This window comes from Micropterus dolomieu, linkage group LG07 (assembly GCF_021292245.1).
Source record: "Micropterus dolomieu isolate WLL.071019.BEF.003 ecotype Adirondacks linkage group LG07, ASM2129224v1, whole genome shotgun sequence".
Classification (NCBI taxonomy): domain Eukaryota; kingdom Metazoa; phylum Chordata; class Actinopteri; order Centrarchiformes; family Centrarchidae; genus Micropterus; species Micropterus dolomieu.
Window position 1 is genome coordinate 15,035,605 of NC_060156.1, and position 18,993 is coordinate 15,054,597.

The 18,993-nt window shown below is 37.9% G+C and overlaps 1 protein-coding gene across 1 annotated transcript; it reads right to left on the minus strand.

Moving 5' to 3' along the window:
* Window positions 1–15,740: 15,740 nt before the first annotated feature.
* Window positions 15,741–18,341, minus strand: slitrk5b (SLIT and NTRK-like family, member 5b). The gene has a single exon (XM_046054276.1). It carries the CDS (start codon window positions 18,339–18,341, stop codon window positions 15,741–15,743), a length of 2,601 nt encoding a protein of 866 aa, XP_045910232.1.
* Between the last annotated feature and the right edge of the window lie 652 nt (window positions 18,342–18,993).

Here is an 18,993-nt window from a genome sequence, read left to right on the forward strand (position 1 = left end):
GAGCAGTTCTGTGTTTTCAAGCTAATTATCATCATGTGTCACCATCCCTGTGTGAGATAAGTTCATGGTGACACTAGTGCAAGCAGCATTGTGTTGCATAACCGCATTGCTGTCCCTGTACTACACTCATCATTTGGTCACACAGATCATTGCAGCTCAAAGCAGGATTGATGTAAGCCCACTAAACAGAGTGGACGTGTACAGCAGAGTCACAGTAATACAGTTCCACCATGGCATTTGCGGAGGGGTCATGCCATTATAAAACTCCATCATCATGTAAATTCTGGCTGGCATATTGGAAGGCGTTGCAAGGTCAGTTTTGGTTTATTGCATTACAATGTTAACAGCTTAAAGTTATAATATTTTAGTTTGTCAAATCCATTTTTTTATACTGTTTATGGCTGCCATTTAAAAAAAATAAAAGCAGTTTTGTTTATTTGTTTGTGTATCTTAGCATTGTAATTGCCTCTCTGTATTGCAGTTTCATTGTTACAGGTGGAGTCTGCCTCGCTGCTGGATTCAAATTTGCTACCCTTGCGCACAGGATTCACAGGAAATGATAGATATACATTTTACATAGTGTGGAAGACAAACACTAGTGTCGCACAACACTGTTAATTGTCTTGTTTATTTAATCAGCGAGGAGCAGCCCACAGTTGCACTGTATATAAAATAAGCAACTTCCACTGCGTTTCTGGCAGAGTTGCCACTCGAGGTGTTTGCTGCCCCCAGTGGTTGATGCATGTGTCTTTTCAAACCATACCGTTGCACCTTGTATAAATAATGTCCAGGACTGAAATCTTAAAAATTATAATTTTAAACCTACATTAAAGGGAGAGTGAGTGATTCTGCAGAAGCATTGTTGATATTTGAACTCAACTTCAGCTCTGTCAGATGCTTCGCCCCCCAAATTTCAAATCTCTGAGGCTTCTTCAGCGTTGAAACGCCTTCACCCTTGCATAGTCATTACTTTCTTCTCTGTCTTCATCTTTGGCTGTTTGCCATCTCTCCTTCTTCACAGTGCCTGGAGTCCAGCACGTTTGAATGTGCCGGTGTACATAGCACTAGCTGTTGTTGATTGGCTGGAACAATGTTGTGTGGCAATGTCCACACCACTTTCTTTGTTTTCCATTTACATAGCCAGGGCTGTGTAAGAAAACTGTTAAAATGAGGAAATATTCACTAAATTTAACAAAAAATTGTACTGGATTACACTTCCTATCACTTTAATTTATTTTTTTGGCCAATTGAAGGAAGTGCAACAAGCTGTAACAATTCTATAAAATAATTTTCTAAAGTTGAGTAGGCAAATAAGTTTGCAAACAGTTGCTTATTTACACATCCAGCAATACAGAGCAACTTTATCGTTCAAGTGGGGGCACGTTTCTGTAGTCTACGCTGGAATTGAAGTTACACTGCTAAAATACAAAAAAGAAAAAAAGGACATACAATCCAAATACCCCATATATATACAAATAAACTTGCCTTGCCGTGCAAGCTTATTTTGAGAGCTTCTGATGGATAGATTGATTTATTCTTTACATGAATATTAATGGGTTCACATATTCTCTTTCAGTTACTGGGAGTTAAAAACTTTCAACAACAGCTGAGTCACTGCATTGAATCTTCAATCTGACACCTATTAGGATTCAGGATGCTTACTCTGCAGGATGGGCGAAGATGAGAAACAGCTGCAACGGACGGACCAGGAGTTGCAATTTTGGCATGGATCAATGATGTCATTATTTTGGGTACAATTAGCAAACGTTCAGTGCACCCGATGCTGATATATAAGGATACAGAGCACTTGAGGGGTTTTTAATTAATTAAGTATATTCAAGAGCACTGGGTCATCACCTAAAATATACCAATGGCATGATGGTCCTTGAAGTTGTGTTCAGGACCTAATTAAACAGTACACTGTTTGACAATGTATTAATAATGCTGTATGTGCTGGCAAGGATCATCAGGTTACCATGGCAAAATAATACCAATATCAAAAACAATATCCACAAGAGAACTTTTAGTTAGATGCCTCATGAACCCCCATTCCTGTCAGTTTCACATTTCATGTTGTAATTTTTAAGCTTTGTGGATATCTGACTAGTACGCTACTCTAAAGAGGATAGTAAAATAAAGAGCAATATTATTTTGGCCTCACCCTCATGTTTAATTTCATTTAATCAGTTATTTTAAAGTGATTCATACAATTTTGACATGTAGAAGATTCACAAATGCACCATCTCTCCAACTAATTTACCAAAATTGCTGACATTATAAACTGCTGTAAAACAAATATACAGTATGCCAAAGAAATTTAATGTCAATTGGCTGTGGGAATTTCTGCACTGATTTGTGCTGTCCTAAAATACTAAAGGTGAAAATTATAACGGGTCCCCACAGTAGAAAATGAAATATCCTGAAAGGCTCTTCTCCCTGCCTGTCTTCCACACTAGAAGCTCGTCAAGCACACAGACATTTAGCCTCCAGGTTAATATCAGTATGTCACTATATTTAATTTGAAATAGACTTTAGGACATGCAGTTCGTCTGTTAGACAAATTTATAGTGTATTTATGTTATATGGTTTATGTTATATATGAGTGTAATTTTTAGTGCTATCAGAACTAGAAGTAGAAATGCCACAGAGAGGTTATTCAGCAATTGCAACATCAGAAAATGGAAGAAACATCCAACCATGAAAGGCTTCTGATGTAATATCACTTTCTTATAAATATAATGAGCTTCTGCTTTTTGTTCTCAAAGTTGCATTTACTGCCAGATATAATTACAAAATACTGCAAGAGTATAAACAGAATTTTGTGTTACAAAATGAATAAGTGCATTTTCCTTTGCGCAGTCAACCCCTGGGTCTAAATTGACATCCCATGCTTTTAAACACACAGAAAACATCTTCTGATTAATGGTAATTCATATGTAAGTCTGTATTTAAATACTATAGTAGACAAATTTAAAGTGATGTGTTAATGATTGTGTAATGATTAATTATATTATCTCGAGCACTCAGGGATTGGTTATTGAGATGTGCAAGGAGGATAAATACAGAGACAGACATACATACACCCACATGTCTGAAAACACTATACCCAGTGCTCTTTGTAAATTTATTCTGCCGTTACTATATTACATCATCAGGCAGCATGCTGGGGAAGACAGTTGATGAAAGAGCTGGAGAAATTTAAAATCTTTCCAATGTTCCAACTTCCTTTTATAAATAAATTATGAATTTTACAATACATTCACATTGCCTTGACATTGCAAAACATTGTGCTCTGCTGCACAGAATTGTAGAACATTTTCATTTCATGACTGTGGCAATTGGAAAAAAAGAAGATGGAAATAGTGATGGCATATTGGGACATCTGTGGTATTCATTAAAAGAGTAGACTAAGTTAAATGTAACAGAAATACTGCCTGTGTGAGTCATGCCCACCTTAAAATAGGGTGTAAAAAGAATGACTAATGGACATTTTGATAGAAATGATGGACAACAAGGACATTTTTCTGCTCTACATTATGTGCCAAAGTGCTGCCATCAGACTGAAACGGACATTTAAAATGGGTAGTCGGGTATCTAAAGGCCAAAGTGGACAGTAAATAAAAGGGTCTACCAAAAGGGAAAGGACAAATGTCAAGGCACAACAACAAAAACATAGTAAAGAAGCTTCACATTCAATAGAGAGATTGAAAAATAGGAGCTATTATAAGTTATCCAGAAATATCAAGTCTTGAAGATACTGCAGTTCCAAAGCTGTCTTGAATTACACAGGCGTATTTTTTTACATTCCCAGAAATACCAAACTAAAATCACAGTAATAACAATAACAATAACAATAACACAGTAGGAATGAAGGACATTTTGTATTGTTTCTTCATGACTATACTTCATATGCACCATTCTAAGCCAATGCAGATTTCTACAGCTGTCAAAAGCCTCCATTTTAATGGATTTGACTGTATGGAAACCCAAAGTGGTTGACCTCATTTTTGAGGATTGATGCATTATGGGACTTTCTGATCAACTTTAATAATTTCTGTCTTCGTGGCTTAATGCTTATCAACGTATCCTGCTGCTGATTAGGCTGCATTCCTGCTTTAATCCGGACAACTTAATTATACAGGGGATGTCAGCTTTACAAGGACGCTCTTATTCCAGGGTCGTAAATTCACAAGTGAATATTTGATGTTGCCATCCTCCTATTCCATAGAAATGCTATCTGGGAGGGACATATATGCAGTGTATTTGTGAACTATACATATGTTCATGAAAAAAATCGCCTGTTCAAAAACTGATTATCTGAACTGAACCATATACAGTCTAATGAAAAATCTTTTGCTATAATATGAAACAAATATTTTTATAACTAATACAGTTCACTGTAACAAAACCTTCTGCTGCCATCTGCAGTCGTCACAGAAAGTGTTGCTGTTGTATGAACAAGTGCTTAAGTTGATTAATGTAGTTGATATGCTCCTGTCCTAATAATAAAATTGTAGCGTAAGACCATACAAGATGTTGCTATAGCAACCAACATTTTCCCAGCTTGACTCTTTTCCTGTGAGTGGATGTCGCTTTGATCTGGTAGCCAGTGGCTAGGTGAGGAGTTTAACTGTGTTATAACCAGTGGGAGAATTATCCCTGTGGGAAAAAGAACCCATCAAGATCACAATCAGCACTTAGATTAAAGGGGAGGAAATCTGTTGATATCTGTTCATATGAGTTCCTCATTTTCTAGGAATCAACTGCCATCTTTGTAAAAGTATTTCATTGCATGACTTTTAAAAGGACTCTGACATAAAAGGAAATGTAGTTTTTTTAAACTTGGGCTTTTGTTTTTTTAAAGGAATGCTGTGTTCAATTCTGAATTTCTGAATTTTAAAAGATACTATAAATATGCATGTAAAGCTCCAGACAAACTCAGGTATGTTCAAATATGCAGGTATATGATGAATTATTAACAGACATTGTGAAATCTAAAATAGTGTCTTTGAATAATTAATCTTACATTCTTATGAGTTTCATGTTGTAAACCACTGTGGAGATTGATTTGTTGTCACACATTGTTGATTCATTTTAACATCACTTTAAATCCATTACCTTTTAATTAGTTTGCTAAGCAGGGGAGCTGCACTTAGCATCATCCGATCAGCTCTGAGGAGGTTCTTCACACACTCAGAGAGATCAGCTGCAGCAGGTGCCTCTGGTGTTACAAGGTAGATGCAAATATCTTTTTTCATGCTTTCCAGAAGGGTGATCACTTCGTTTACACCTGAGTGTGTCACTGCAGGAATGTACTGTATTTTCAATGGTTCATGTAGAGCAGCATGTCTTTGCCTGTGGTGTTAAGCTCACATTCTTGTCACAATAAACAGAAATACAGACACGCAATCAGAACCAGCTTGGAGGTCATTACAAAGGAATAATGCACACAGTTAAGTCAGTAGCTGGCTTTGGGTTTAATTTTTTATTTGACCTATCAATTAAGGCTATCACAGCAATAATGTGTCAGCTAGCCTACACATAAAATAGATTTTATTTAAGTTGCCATGGCTGAATTCTTTCTTAAATGATATGTATGGACTGTGGCCTACAATCGGTAGCTGATGATGCAGTAGCAGCAGATGCAGCTGTGTTCAAGATTCATCAGGGATTGGCAGTGTTCTCTTTGGATGTGTTCTGAACCATTTTAGTGCTAACCTCAGCTATTTGGGAAAGGTTTTGTGTTTGGTAAATGCACAGTACTGTTTTTTGCTTGTTTTCCTGTTTTTGTGTTTATTTAATATATTTTCATTAGATTTTTTGAGATACATCATTGAAATAGATTTGAATACAATCACACATGTTTGCATTTGTGTTGCTGTGTTCTAGCATGTCAATGACACAATGTCTTTTGGATCACAGGTAATAGTATCATTAAGCATTCATGTTCTTTGAGGAATGAATGTTAGAACAAGACTAAGAGTCTACTGCCATGCTAGAGGCTTTGTGAGGATGTACTTGGGCACAGCTGGGTTTAAGCTAAATAATGGTAGCATGGCAACAATATTACAATGCTAACATGCAGATGTTTAGCAGGTATAATTATTAGCAGGTACATTTATCATTTTCACCATCTGAGTTTAGTGTTTTATCATATTAACATTTGCTAGTGTGCAAAAGTTAATGGATCACTAAAGTGATTATAATTTTTGCTGCGAGGCAACATGAATGTCTAATGGTCATTTCATCCACAAACCACAAGTGTCAACCTTATGTTTGTGCTAGAGGAAAAATCATTCATTAGCCTGTGGACAATCAAAGTCTGTATAAGATATTGTGTCAATCAATCAAGTAGATGTACAGAAGCCAGTAATTTATACAAAATGTCATGTGCAATCTTTCCAGTAGCTGTTAGACCAAAGTGGTGGACCAACAGACATATACTGCCATCCACAGAGCCACAAAACTAGCATGACTAAAAATTTAATTTGTTAACTGTCTTGGAAGACTTCAAATTAAAATCACTATTATTTAAATATACTGTATTTTGCTTTACCCTTGAATGTAATAGGGAACATGACAGTGTAGAAAGGTTGAATTTCAATGGGGTATTAGTAGATATTAAAGTGTATTACCTGTCTAAACTACTGTATGTTTATCAACAGATTATCTGGTAGATGTTTTCACCTGACTGTTATCACATATTAAACTAATAATTAGTTTAGGTCAGGCATATGTAAATTGATTTTCAAGTAGTCATGCAAGATTCACAATCATGTGACTGTTGGTAGACTGCTAAGATAAGGTTAAGGTTAGGCATATACTGCAAGAGGGTAGGGAAATTTAAAGAACTTGGCAGACTTACAAGATGCTATTTGTTGGTTTTCTTATGTTATTATGGCATCTTTCAAATTATTCAAAAGGTATATGTTTTTGTTTATAGAAAAATGAAACAATCCTTGTCAAAATCGGTGAAGTCTTTAAGTGGTTGGCTGCACAAATTTGACATGTCTTCTGGGAAATCTGGGAAATCTTGGCAGTCCACCAACAAAAGCCTGTCAATTATCCAGTCAACAGTGAACAACTGAAGTAGTGTCTTACATAAATTGCTATGAGCTTCATCAGCATTACCAGAGCTGACACACACTGGCAGAGGGTCGTCACACTCCTTTGGCTTGTTAGGAGTTGTGTAGCTGCGCAATACTTAGCACAAGGAGGAACTTGAAAGAACTGTTTTGATGCACTTGCCACCAGCCCGCAGTACACAGCCTTCAGCAAATAATGCTTCCCAGTGTAGTTAATGAGGAAAGATATGAATGGTCAAATGTAGTTAATGCTGAGGCATTGAGTTACCACTCTTTGAAGTGCTGCTTTTTGAATATTAATGATATTCATGACCTATTTGCTACTGCACTTTATGTAAATTCCTGATGGCGTTGTTGCCTTGATGCATTCATAGAGGATATGAAGATGCTCTTGGTACAACAACAATATAATTAATAAGGGAGTGTGTGCATACACTTCTTAACAAGAACTAAAGATTTGGCATTAACACTGGATTCACAATTTTCTTTTGGACGTCTGAACAATTGTGAAAATGAAGTCAGGATCTCATTATAGTACAATAAGTAAAACTCTGGGTGAAGACATGTGTTTGACAGCTTGTATATGACAGTGCTCCCTGGGGTTCAGAAGATGGTTGCCCAACACCCCCACCTTGCCATCTGTCTGGATCCATTGTAGCTTGTTGTAAATCCCGCAAGGATACTCCCAGTGAAGAGAGACAGAAACATGGAAAAGTGCTTTTAGGAAACACAGCACACCCTTAGCCTGTCACGAGAGTTGAGTATGACATGAAAGTCTTGCTATGCCTTGAACTCTACACTGCTCAAAAAGTTATCTTCAAGTTTAAATATAATAGTGACTGAGTTGCCACTAACTGAACACAGAGGAAATGTTTGTAGACAATGCTGTGTACATAAATATATCTTTCTGAGATGCACTGAAACGTGGAATAAACAAAGGATGACCAACGAAACTGCATTCGCGCTTAAATTTTACAGTCCTACTATTATACCCAGAAACTACTTCAAGTTGTAAGTAATGATGGTCATTGGAAGGCCACACAGCAATAAGAAAAGAGATATGAAAAATACACAAACCGAAGGACAACTAGAAGGTATTTACATTTTTTTTGAGACAGCTTAAAGATAACAATGATTTAAGTGGACAGTCGCCTGTGTCTGACATGTCATGCTTTATGTTGTAGTTTTATAAACCATGTCCTGTGCTGTGAAGTTTTTTGAAGCCAATGCCGAAAGCATGTGTGGTGATGAGGGTCACATAGGTTCCCCTGTCACCCCAAGTGTCTACTCTACTGCAGTGTCCTTGAGCAGTTACCAAATCCTTATCAGCTCAGAAGGTGTTGCATCATTTATCTGACACTGTGCCAGGGCAAAAATATTGCCGTCCCCAAAAAAGATTAACATTTATGTGGTTTTCCCTCACATTGCCGAAATGTGTTTTGGTTATATTCAAATGCGACAAGACTCCGTTAAGAAATCAAGAAATTCTACATTTAGCCCCAAACCTTAAAGGGACACATTGACACAAAATTAAGGTGACATAAAGGGAATTCAGTCTCTCACAGCAAAGGTGCACCACACTCAAAAATCTGTTTCACTTTTGAACACACATCTACACTACATGTACTGAGCTCAATAGTGAAATAAGAAGCCTTGGTACCACCTGGAATTTTGCTGCAATGTGCTTCAACTCCATTTAGAGGGTTACGATTTTGTATTCAGATCTATACAGTCTATTCAGATATACAGTCTATACGAATGCACAGCACCCAGGTATTTTCTAATGTGTCCACAGGAACTTCAGTAATGACAATGTCCAACAAAGAATGATTTAGAAATTGAATCAAATGTCTATCTTGACAACCTTGAACTAGTGAGAAATGGCTCAAAAATCATCAAATGGAACAATTTCTTGAAATTCTGGATTAGTGGACGGTTACACAATCTACACCTTTGTCTATGCTTAGCTTTTATTACTTTCACTGACCATTAATCAGCTAGTGGAGGAGGCAGAGAAGGGGAGCTTTTGGCTCTGGCTGAGGAGGAAAGACAAGAGCTGGGGAAAGAACAACTAACCCCTACAACAGCCGCAGAGGGTAATACCTATCAGCTGCAGGGGGTGACAGGGAGACGTCCCTGTCACTGCTCCGCCACCAGGAGACGTACCAGGATTAAAGGAGTGAAACGTTGGTGAATGGTGGTTCCTGGCTGATGACCCTGCAGCTGACCCATGGGCACAGGAGGAGGTGCAACCGGCAGCAACGTCTAGCAGGTGTTCCATCTACCTGTACTTTTCACTGATAGAAAGGTCCACTTATAATTATGCATTGGATGTAAGCTTATTAATGGAATGCAGGACTGAAGTAATATTACATTAATACATATAGGCTTTTTAGTACAATTTGTATCAGAAATATGTTGGGGAATAATTATTATAATTAGTCTCTCCCACTATAGAAAGGTTTGATGAGATTAACTGCTACTTGTCAGAAAAAAACTGAACATTTGAACAAAGGCAAGTGGTTAGCCATCTTCCTCCAGCTGTCAGTTTGGTTTTATGAGATGGTCAGGAAAGAGAAGAAGGAAATGTGCAACAGTGCGGCAGGGGCTGCATTTAAATTCAGGCTGCCACAGTACATGGGCAATCTGTAATAGCCCACTCACACATCACAGCACTTGATTCGGAAGCTTCACAGCAAAGTCAGGTTTATCTCGCTGTATGAAATTATGACACAAGAACAGGTTGTATGAAATTATGCAAAAAAACGACTATACATTGTTTTACTGTAGATGTGAAAATATGTGTTTTCTTCATCACACTGGGATGGTGTTGAAGTAATCCTAGACTTTAAACTTGAATGTATAATGTTGCCCTATGATTTCAGCTGCCATTACTTCTGTCGAAAATCATGCCCTTTCCAACTGTCTCTGATCTTGAGTATACCTTTGTTGTTCAGGCAGGGCTGCTTTTTCATTGTGAGGTTTGTGTCTCTCCCATCTCTCAACTGAATGAGGAAACACAAACAGGGCCCTTTCAGGTCACATCTTTTTCAAATCAGGAAGAGGCACCACTGGTGTGCCGCATTTATAAATAAATCTACCATGAGACAAAAAACAGATTTAATGTTTCGTCATACATTGAAATTTTACAACATATAAACAAATGGGGGATGTTATCCATCGAGGCCTGTTTGTTGTCGCTATAAATTACAGGCCAAAGCATGCCAGTATGTTATAGCAGTTATAGTGACACTAAAGGCCAGGATACAGAGAAAGACATGCCCTTGATGTGCTGAAGAGCCATGAGGAAAAGGGAATAATAAAAAGCGGGTGGAAATCGGGCATGGACAGAGGTTAATATAGAGGTTAGCATTAGAACTGCACAGTATGCTAGTGACTGAAGGAGGGAAAACGTGATATTTAGAGTGGATAATTTTGAATTGGGGGATTTTATTAATATGCCTGCATACTGGCAGGAAATTTTTGAGAATGATATACATACAGCCAACATTCTGGCATTGTGATACAGAGCACTCAAGAACTATGAAAGCCTCTTATAAACATCGATTCACAACACAACATTTTATTTTGCCTTTTGCCAGAGCTTTTCTCTTTTCTTGATGTGAAATATCATTCTCGTGTTTAGTACAGAGTACTATAAATGGGAGGATGAAGAAGGATTTTGTCACTTTTCTCAGGTTGGCAGTCATAAGCCTGGATAAGCCGTCATAAATATTAGTGTGTCTCACACATACTGTTTCCAGTTGTTGCAAATATACTGGCAAAGTTTAGCACATCCTGAATCCAAATCCCCCTCCCTGGGTTTGTAAATGCCACTCTACCCCAGCAGCATGTAATTTCTCTTCACATTAATCTAAAACAATGGACAGTACGCTGACCTACACCATTTACAAGCACACTGGACACAGATAAAAGGCAGTTTATGTTCAAAGTGTACTGCATCAATTATTACTAAACCCTTGACTTTGCTGGTGAATTGTGTTAAGGTTTTAGAAGCAAAAAAAGCATTGAAAGACGAAAAAGAAATGATAAAGGTATTGCTACACTGGTTGGCTGAAGTCCTTGAGGCAAGCATGAATACACTCTGAGTCAATAATTTATGCGCCCAGACACACACATTCAAACGCACACACACATACAAAGTGAGAAAGAGAGAAACGGAGCATTGCTGCACAGACAAACAGAAGACTGAAAAAGCTTCAGAGACAGAAACAAAGTCTGAGACTAACAGCTGGAAGCCATACATATGTCGCCAGATGTGAGATGCTATTCTGCTGTCCACTATAAAAGAAAGAGAGATGTATCAAGGAGGTTTGAGTCAGTGGTATTTCTACTGTGTTTGCTTGCCTGACGCAAGCAGATAGTAAAGGTTTTTCCTTTGGTGAATGCTTACACTCAGACACTCATATGCTGTCTTCACACTGCCTGACACATCTCTTCAAGCTTACATAATGTAGATCTGCCCTAATTTCCCTCTGCCTAGCAAAACTGGGGTCTTCAAGCAGCTAAGCAACATAACACCATCAATCTGACGAACAGATGAGTCAAAGGTGATCCAAAGTGGTTAGTTGACTTATTAAAGTAAATTATTATTATTTTCAGACACAGATCCTGTGTTTATCAGTCAGGCCTAAAATCAATGCAGGGAGGTGTATTCTATGCAAGTCGTCTTTAAGTCTTTCATATAAAATGTGTACAATAACATGCAGTAATCACATAAATGTCAAAAAGCAGCATTACAAAGTAGTTCACACTTTTGTGTCAGTGTAGTTCTGCTTGCTTTAGAATTGTTTTTCTGTGTCAGGTAATTGGATGTTTCCATGGATACTGAGCTTCCACAAAGCTATGCCTGCTAAGAATAAAGTTTCTCTGCAAGTGTCTGCTAGCATGTGCATGCAGATGTGTTCGTATTGCACAGTTACAGTAAGGTCAGATATCCTTATTCCAGCTTTATGCACATCACAGTTGATACACCAAAAGCATCCTTTGTTGCTATGAGAAGCTTAAGAGCAAACATTTTGAATTCAAACGTGTACAAGAAACTCAAGTACATTTTGTAAAACTGCCCTATAGGCCTGTTCTGCTACTGCGCAGCTGTTTTAACACTTTGGGCATCAGATATTCATACATGAGAGAATCGATCATTTAAGCTCTTAGTCAAAATGTCTTTGGGTGATACTGAGTAAAATTAAGACATCATAAATTATGCCATATCAATGTTGATTATGCAACACAGCCTGTTATTTCCCATTTGCCTAACTGAAACATGACAAAGGCTTAATCTGAACATTTGAACTGGATATTGTAATTTTAAATTTTCATTTTGTGCAACATTTTTATATCTGCCCTCCCTGTGCATCATGACATTCACTGCAAACACCATGCTTTAAGGGGTGGAGGGAACACAGAAACAAGGGTATACGAAATGAATGCATATGTTTTATTCATCAGCTAACAACTAAAGAAACAGCACATTTTAGATATATTTACCCCACATATTCCTAGTTGTACTGTATTTTTGCAATAAGAGACCAGTTCTTTGCTTTTCAGAGCCAGTGCAAGTTTGCATGGAAACACTGATGAAGTGTTCTATTTACAAATCAGAGGTTGATATAGAAAACCACCGAAAATCATATGAAACCCAAACAAAACAAACAAAAGCAAACGGAGGAATAAGACACTGAATGGACCTATTTTTCTTTGCAAATTAAACATTTGCACATATACAGAGGACCGTCACATTTAAATTTAACATATTTTTGGATTATCAGTATTTGTAGTCTCACATGTGACAAAAATCTGAATTTGGTCATTGATTACAAAAAGCTGAAAGAGAACAACCTTACAAGTTTCAGTAATATACAGTCAATGCTGTTCCATTACACAGTTGCCTTTGCAAGATACTTACAAATTGAAAAAAAATTTAATGACAAATAAAATGGTAAAAGTATCAGATTTTTTTCCAAATACACTGGCAAACTAAATGATTTGCCTCTTTAATGATGTGCTATTTTCTCATCTGTTGCATTCGTTTGATTGTACAAAACCATACATAAAAAAAGAATTGTTCTTTTCAGAACTAGACCAGTTAACTAGATGTCGACCACTGTTCACAATAAAATATTTTCTGTATCTGTCTGTGCATGTTTGCATGTTTACAGTGTTTTTCTCCAATAAGTTCACAGCAAGATATTGATTTTAAAAAATCTACATGTAACAAAGTAGAAACCTGTGCAGGTTTACATCATGCTTCAATGTGTAGATTCCATTTCATTTGTTCTGATGAATTTCCAAAGAGCATTTACACAGTGACAAAATAATCATAAAATGTGAAAGGCAACACACCAAAACTGTACACTTGATAAACAGCGTGACTAATGCTGCGGTGTAACACATGGTGACATGCAGACAGGGTCTGCAAACACCATGTCCTCTAATTAGCTGAGTTAAGATGACATGTTCAGTGCATAATACTGCATATGATGTGAAATTACTCTGTGTATTAAACTCTCAGGGAAAGTTAGATTCATGGGCTTATACTATTGACCCAGAAATTGGTTAGACTGCTTTAAAACTGGATGATGTTCTCAGTTTGCTTTAGAGCATAGAACATTTTTATGCATAAAGACGACTGTGTCCATTCAACTACTGCATTCATTTGTTGTGCTTTTCAATCTACTAGCTAAAGCTCTTGCAGACCTTTATAAATTTTTTACACTACCCACCAATACCAAGTTAAAAAGACAGAAACAGCGACTGCTAATAGCAGTCAGATTGCCAGATTTCATTTGATCCCGCACAACAGATGAATTAAACAATGTCAAATAAAAAGATGTTCTTCATCCACACTGTTTTCCCCTAAAAACACATAATTAAAGATATATGAAGTTTTAGAAAAAATTTAATTGTCCAAAAAGTGGTACAAAAGTACCTCTGAATATTGATGTGTATTACATTTCTAATAAGCATTTATGGGATGTGATGATATTATTAAATATCATGTTTGTGAGTGTTGGTTGGTAACTGAGGGGATGAGCTGTAGGCATGTAGTACAGATTGTCTAAGTAGTCTATATCTATGCATAGTGCAAGATCTTTTAACATGTTACTTATGCAGTTATCAAACCTACTTCTATGGCTATATGCTCATGTTACCATATTGTGCATTTCAGAAAGTGACATCATTGCTGACCTGGAGAAGTCAATAGTGCAGTTTTTTTTTTTTTGTAAAAGAAACAAAATAAATATTTATTTGTATAAAAAATAGTCAGTTAAAACATGTCAAAGATTTTCAGCTGACTTTCAAATAAAAGTATTTAGAGATACACTGGACTCTTATTGTGTTGCAGATCTACTCAAATGTATTGCAACTGGAAGACAATTTTTGTAGGTATTCAGACATATAATAAAGAAAAAAAGGTTGTAAGGGTGCAATAAAACACAGGATTGTGCTTTGATGTGCCCCTCTGAGTGTCAGAATTTGCATATATTATGAGCAGATTTTTTGTGAAGTGCTTTGGATCTGGTGCAACTAAATAAAGACACTTATTACAATTCATCAAATTGCAACTAGTGTGTTTTCAAACTGTATGTTTGTGTAAAATGCAAGAAAATACATTTGTACATATTTGTGACATTTGATTGACCTGCAGTTAAAGCTCATTTTCTTTCAGTTACAATACATCTGATTACAGTTGTGATTATACTCTTTTAGTTACAACATTTCTGAGTACAGTTACAACACATTTATATTTAACTGAATACAAGCGCAACATGTGTCCGTAATCCACAAGTGCATTTGGTTTGGAGATGGGGAGGTGCTGAAGGAACACCACAGATACAGCATATGCACTAGGTCAGTTCAGTATATTTTTAGGATACATTAATTATTCTCTCCCAAATCTGCATACAAGAGAGCAGATTTACTGGCCTCATAATCTGTAATTTAAAATATTACATTGGAATTTGTTTTATGATCTCATGCATTTAATATTATCATCCCAGAGCTGTACATGCTGGAGGACAAACTACCTAGCTAAATGTATCTGACTCCATTTTTCACAGGAGTACAATTTCCTAACAGATGTGTAGCCTGTGTGACTTTTTTCCACAACTACACACAGGCCAAATTCACGGTCAAAGATACATTTATTTGTAGAATAAATTGGATTTAGTCTCATGTATGAGTTAAGTTTTGAGTAAATTTGAAAAGACATAACTGGGAGCCATACATATAACTAACAAAAACCTGGTTTATTTTGGGATAAGAACATATTATCTGCACGGTTCATTAACACTCATGAAATGCAGCTAATCTGAGAGTAAAAGCTCAGGCTCACATTATTGTCAATGAGACAGCTCCAGGATGTATTTTATGATGGGATGAGTCATAAGAGCCCTGAATATCTAATTGCTTGTTCATATTTACCCATTTAAACCAAACACCACAGGGATAAAGGGTTAAGTAAAATGTTCCCCTTTATTATTCAGTCCTGTAAAACATGATTCCCAGAAATGCATACTGTGGCTCACAATGCATTGTCCTAATAAAGGTGATAAAATTGTAATGCCTGCTTTTTTAACATGGCCTGATTCCTGATTAAAATGGATACATTGCATCAGTGGTCCAAGTCTCTTAAAACTGTGTAAATGTTGTTCGTTTTTCAAGAACCTCAAGGTAATCAGGATCAATGTGAAGCTTTGCTTTCAGTTCCCAGTACTCACTCCGGTTGGGCTCCACATAAACAGTACTTGGTGCTGTGCAATAGAGAATTGTCTGTTGTATTCTCTCTGGGTGCACATATTGATGCCTTGCATCCAAGTCTGAGGTATACTGACTTGATGAATGCGCTGTATGCTTGCATGGTAACGTATTGCTGTAACGCGCGTGCTTGTCACACTCAAGTACATCTCTGTAGTAACACAGATCATCTTGGTGAGGGGTGGAGGGCTTGTTAAGAGGCTCTGGAGTGGTGGCACTGTATTCTGAGCTTATTACATTACTCGCTGCCTCTTCATCTGAGTTACCCAGAAAAGCGCCACTCAGCTCATCAAAGTCTCTAAATCCATCCACTGATTTGCTGTCCGTGGGGGTGTGGGCAGTAGTTCTGCATGAGGACTCTGTGGGAGGTGGGATGTACTCATATACATGTCCTGCAGATGTTCTGACTTTGGGAATGGATCCCTTTTTGTAAAGGCCATATTCCAGGTTGAGAGAGCTAATGCAAGCATTCATAGAGCTATTTTGCTCGTTTTGACTCTTTTGACGTCTCTTTTTCATTGCCACAAACAATCCTGCAGCCACAAACACAGACACAATGAACATGAGGAGAAGGGCAAGAATCATCACAGATAAAGGAATGGCGCTGTATTGTGTGTCAGAGTCCAGTGATGTCTCTATCGTGATAGTGCTGCCAGGAAAGGATTCCTCAGAGGGTGGGATCATGGAGGCAAGTATATCAGAGTTATTAGGGCAGAAATTTGTTGTCTTAATGTATCTCATATCCTCTCCAGCTAGCCTCTTAGGCGAGCCACAGATGACATTGTTTACAACTGTGCCTGTGCTAAGCTGCTCCAGCCACATCTTCAACTCCAGTATGCTACAAGAGCAATCCCAGGGATTCTCAAACAAATCGACTTGCACCAGTGCTGTAAGCTGATCTAGCACACCACTAACCGGCAGATATCGCAGATGGTTGTTGCGGAGATTTAGTCTGGCTAATGTCAGGCCGATAAATGTTCCCACTGGTAAAGTTTTCAAGAGATTATTGTTCAGAAAAAGAAGCTGGAGTCTGGGTACATGCAGAAAGGTGTCAGAAGCAACTTCTTTAATTACGTTGTATTCTAAATATAAGAACTGTAAGCTCTCCAATCCATAAAACATATCAGATGCAAGATGGTCTATCAAATTCCCGTTAAGGTATAGTCTTCTTAGATTCGTCAAATCGGCAAAAGCTCTGTCATGTATGCGAGCTATTCGATTGTTACCAAGATGAAGCAAATCTAATCCGGTCGCCTCAATAAAATCTGATCGACGCACCACAGGGATGTAGTTCCCTGTTAGATACATCTTTTTGGGATTGTAAGGTTTGGGATTTAAGTCAGAGATATGCTCAATCTTTCGCTCCTGGCAGTTCACATTCAGGCCAAGGTCTGAAATCTGAAGATTGCAGGTACAGGCAGTTGGGCAATCTAAAGGCACGGGGGATTTGGTTTGATATGAAATAATTTGGCCATAATTCTGTGGTTTATTAGATGGGACGCGAGCAGTGGGTCTTGATTTTAATTTGCCTGACTGGCGAGGTCCCTTAGTGGGTCTTGATGAGGACCGTGCAATCCCAGATGAGCTGAAGGCTGTGACTAGAGCTGGCGTGGTCCTATAGTATGCATCGGTGCTCAGATGTGGCAGGGGGGGCATCTCGTATTCAGCGATGGCTCTCCTCGGGCACAACTCTTGTTTTGAAACCTCATCAAGATCTCTCCCATGAAGCCGAAAAGGGAACTCACAAACAACATCGCCGACTAAAGCCGTGTATGAAATGCTCTCGAGCCAGGTTTTAAGAGCAATCAACTCACAGGAACAGTTCCACGGATTCTCCTCCAGCTGTAACTCCACAACACTGTTCATGTGCTCCAGCAGACCTGAGTAGGGAAGCACTTTAAGCTGATTCCCCCTTAAGTCCAAATGAGTCAATGGTACATGCTGGAAAATGTTCACGGGCAGCGTAGATATTAAGTTGTCATTTAGAATCAGGACCTCCAGATGTCGAAGCCTGCTGAAGGCATTTGGAGCCACATGAGTGATATAATTATAATCAATTTGTAGATACTCCAGACTTTCAAGGCCAAAGAAAAACTCTTCCTTCAAGGCATCAATTTTGTTATTGTTAAGATGTAATCGTTTTAATCCCTGAAGTCCATTAAAAGCTCCTGCTTCAACCTCAGATATGTCATTATTTCCCAAATGTAATATTATGAGTCCTTTGTACTCAACAAAATCATTGGCAGACAGCTTTTTCAAAAGATTCCCTGTAAGCAGCAGATGATACTGGGAGAAGTACACTGGGCTTATGTCTGAGAGACTTACAATTCCTCTGTTTTCACAGCTCACTGTAAGTATCCCCTCTCTCTCCTCACAGGCACACAGTCTTTGACATATTTCTCCATAACTGCCATACATCTCAACAGTGCACACTGACGTTGCACTTAGCAAAAAAAATGAAATCCAAAGATGCATTTTCCTGCAAATGATGGCCCAGCTCACAGTCCTGCTAAGATATCCTCACTGTCATCTAGAAATAAAAAGACATACATGGTGATGTAAAACAGGGCAGACGGCAATGAAAGCAACTTCCACACAACAAAGATGTAGCCTGTCTGAGTCAAAGCTTCATTTGCTGTTACCCAGATGTAACTTCTGGCTGTGTGGCTGCTGATTTAAAATGGCTCAAACAAAAGCAGGGTAGAAAGCAACTCCTTCAAGCTATGTAAATAACAAAAAGCAAGGTCAAAGCAAGATATAAGCACAAAACAATGGTCTAAATCTGCCGCGAGGGGAAGCCATCTCGCATTTGCTTGTTAAGACATGGGAAATGCAATTAAATACTGGTTTGAATAAAAAGCTGTAGAAATTACCGACGGTTTAGCTTGAGATTCTGCATCACAGTTGCATGCTTTGTCAGATATAAGACGTCCTGCATAATTTCTGTCTAAACTCCCGGTAGAAACACACAGCCTACCTCACGCACATTGATGAAGATGTAGGCTCGTTAGGTATTTCAGCGCATCTTTTATTTTTAATCCGCCAAAACGAAATAGGAAACAGGATCTATTCAATGCGTGCACGTTCGTCGTCTCTAATGCAGCGGAGAGGATGAAAGAAACGCTGA

Coding starts and splice junctions, on each gene's coding strand:
- slitrk5b (XM_046054276.1), bottom strand. CDS start 18,341: ATGCATCTTTGGATTTCATTTTTTTTGCTAAGTGCAACGTCAGTGTGC.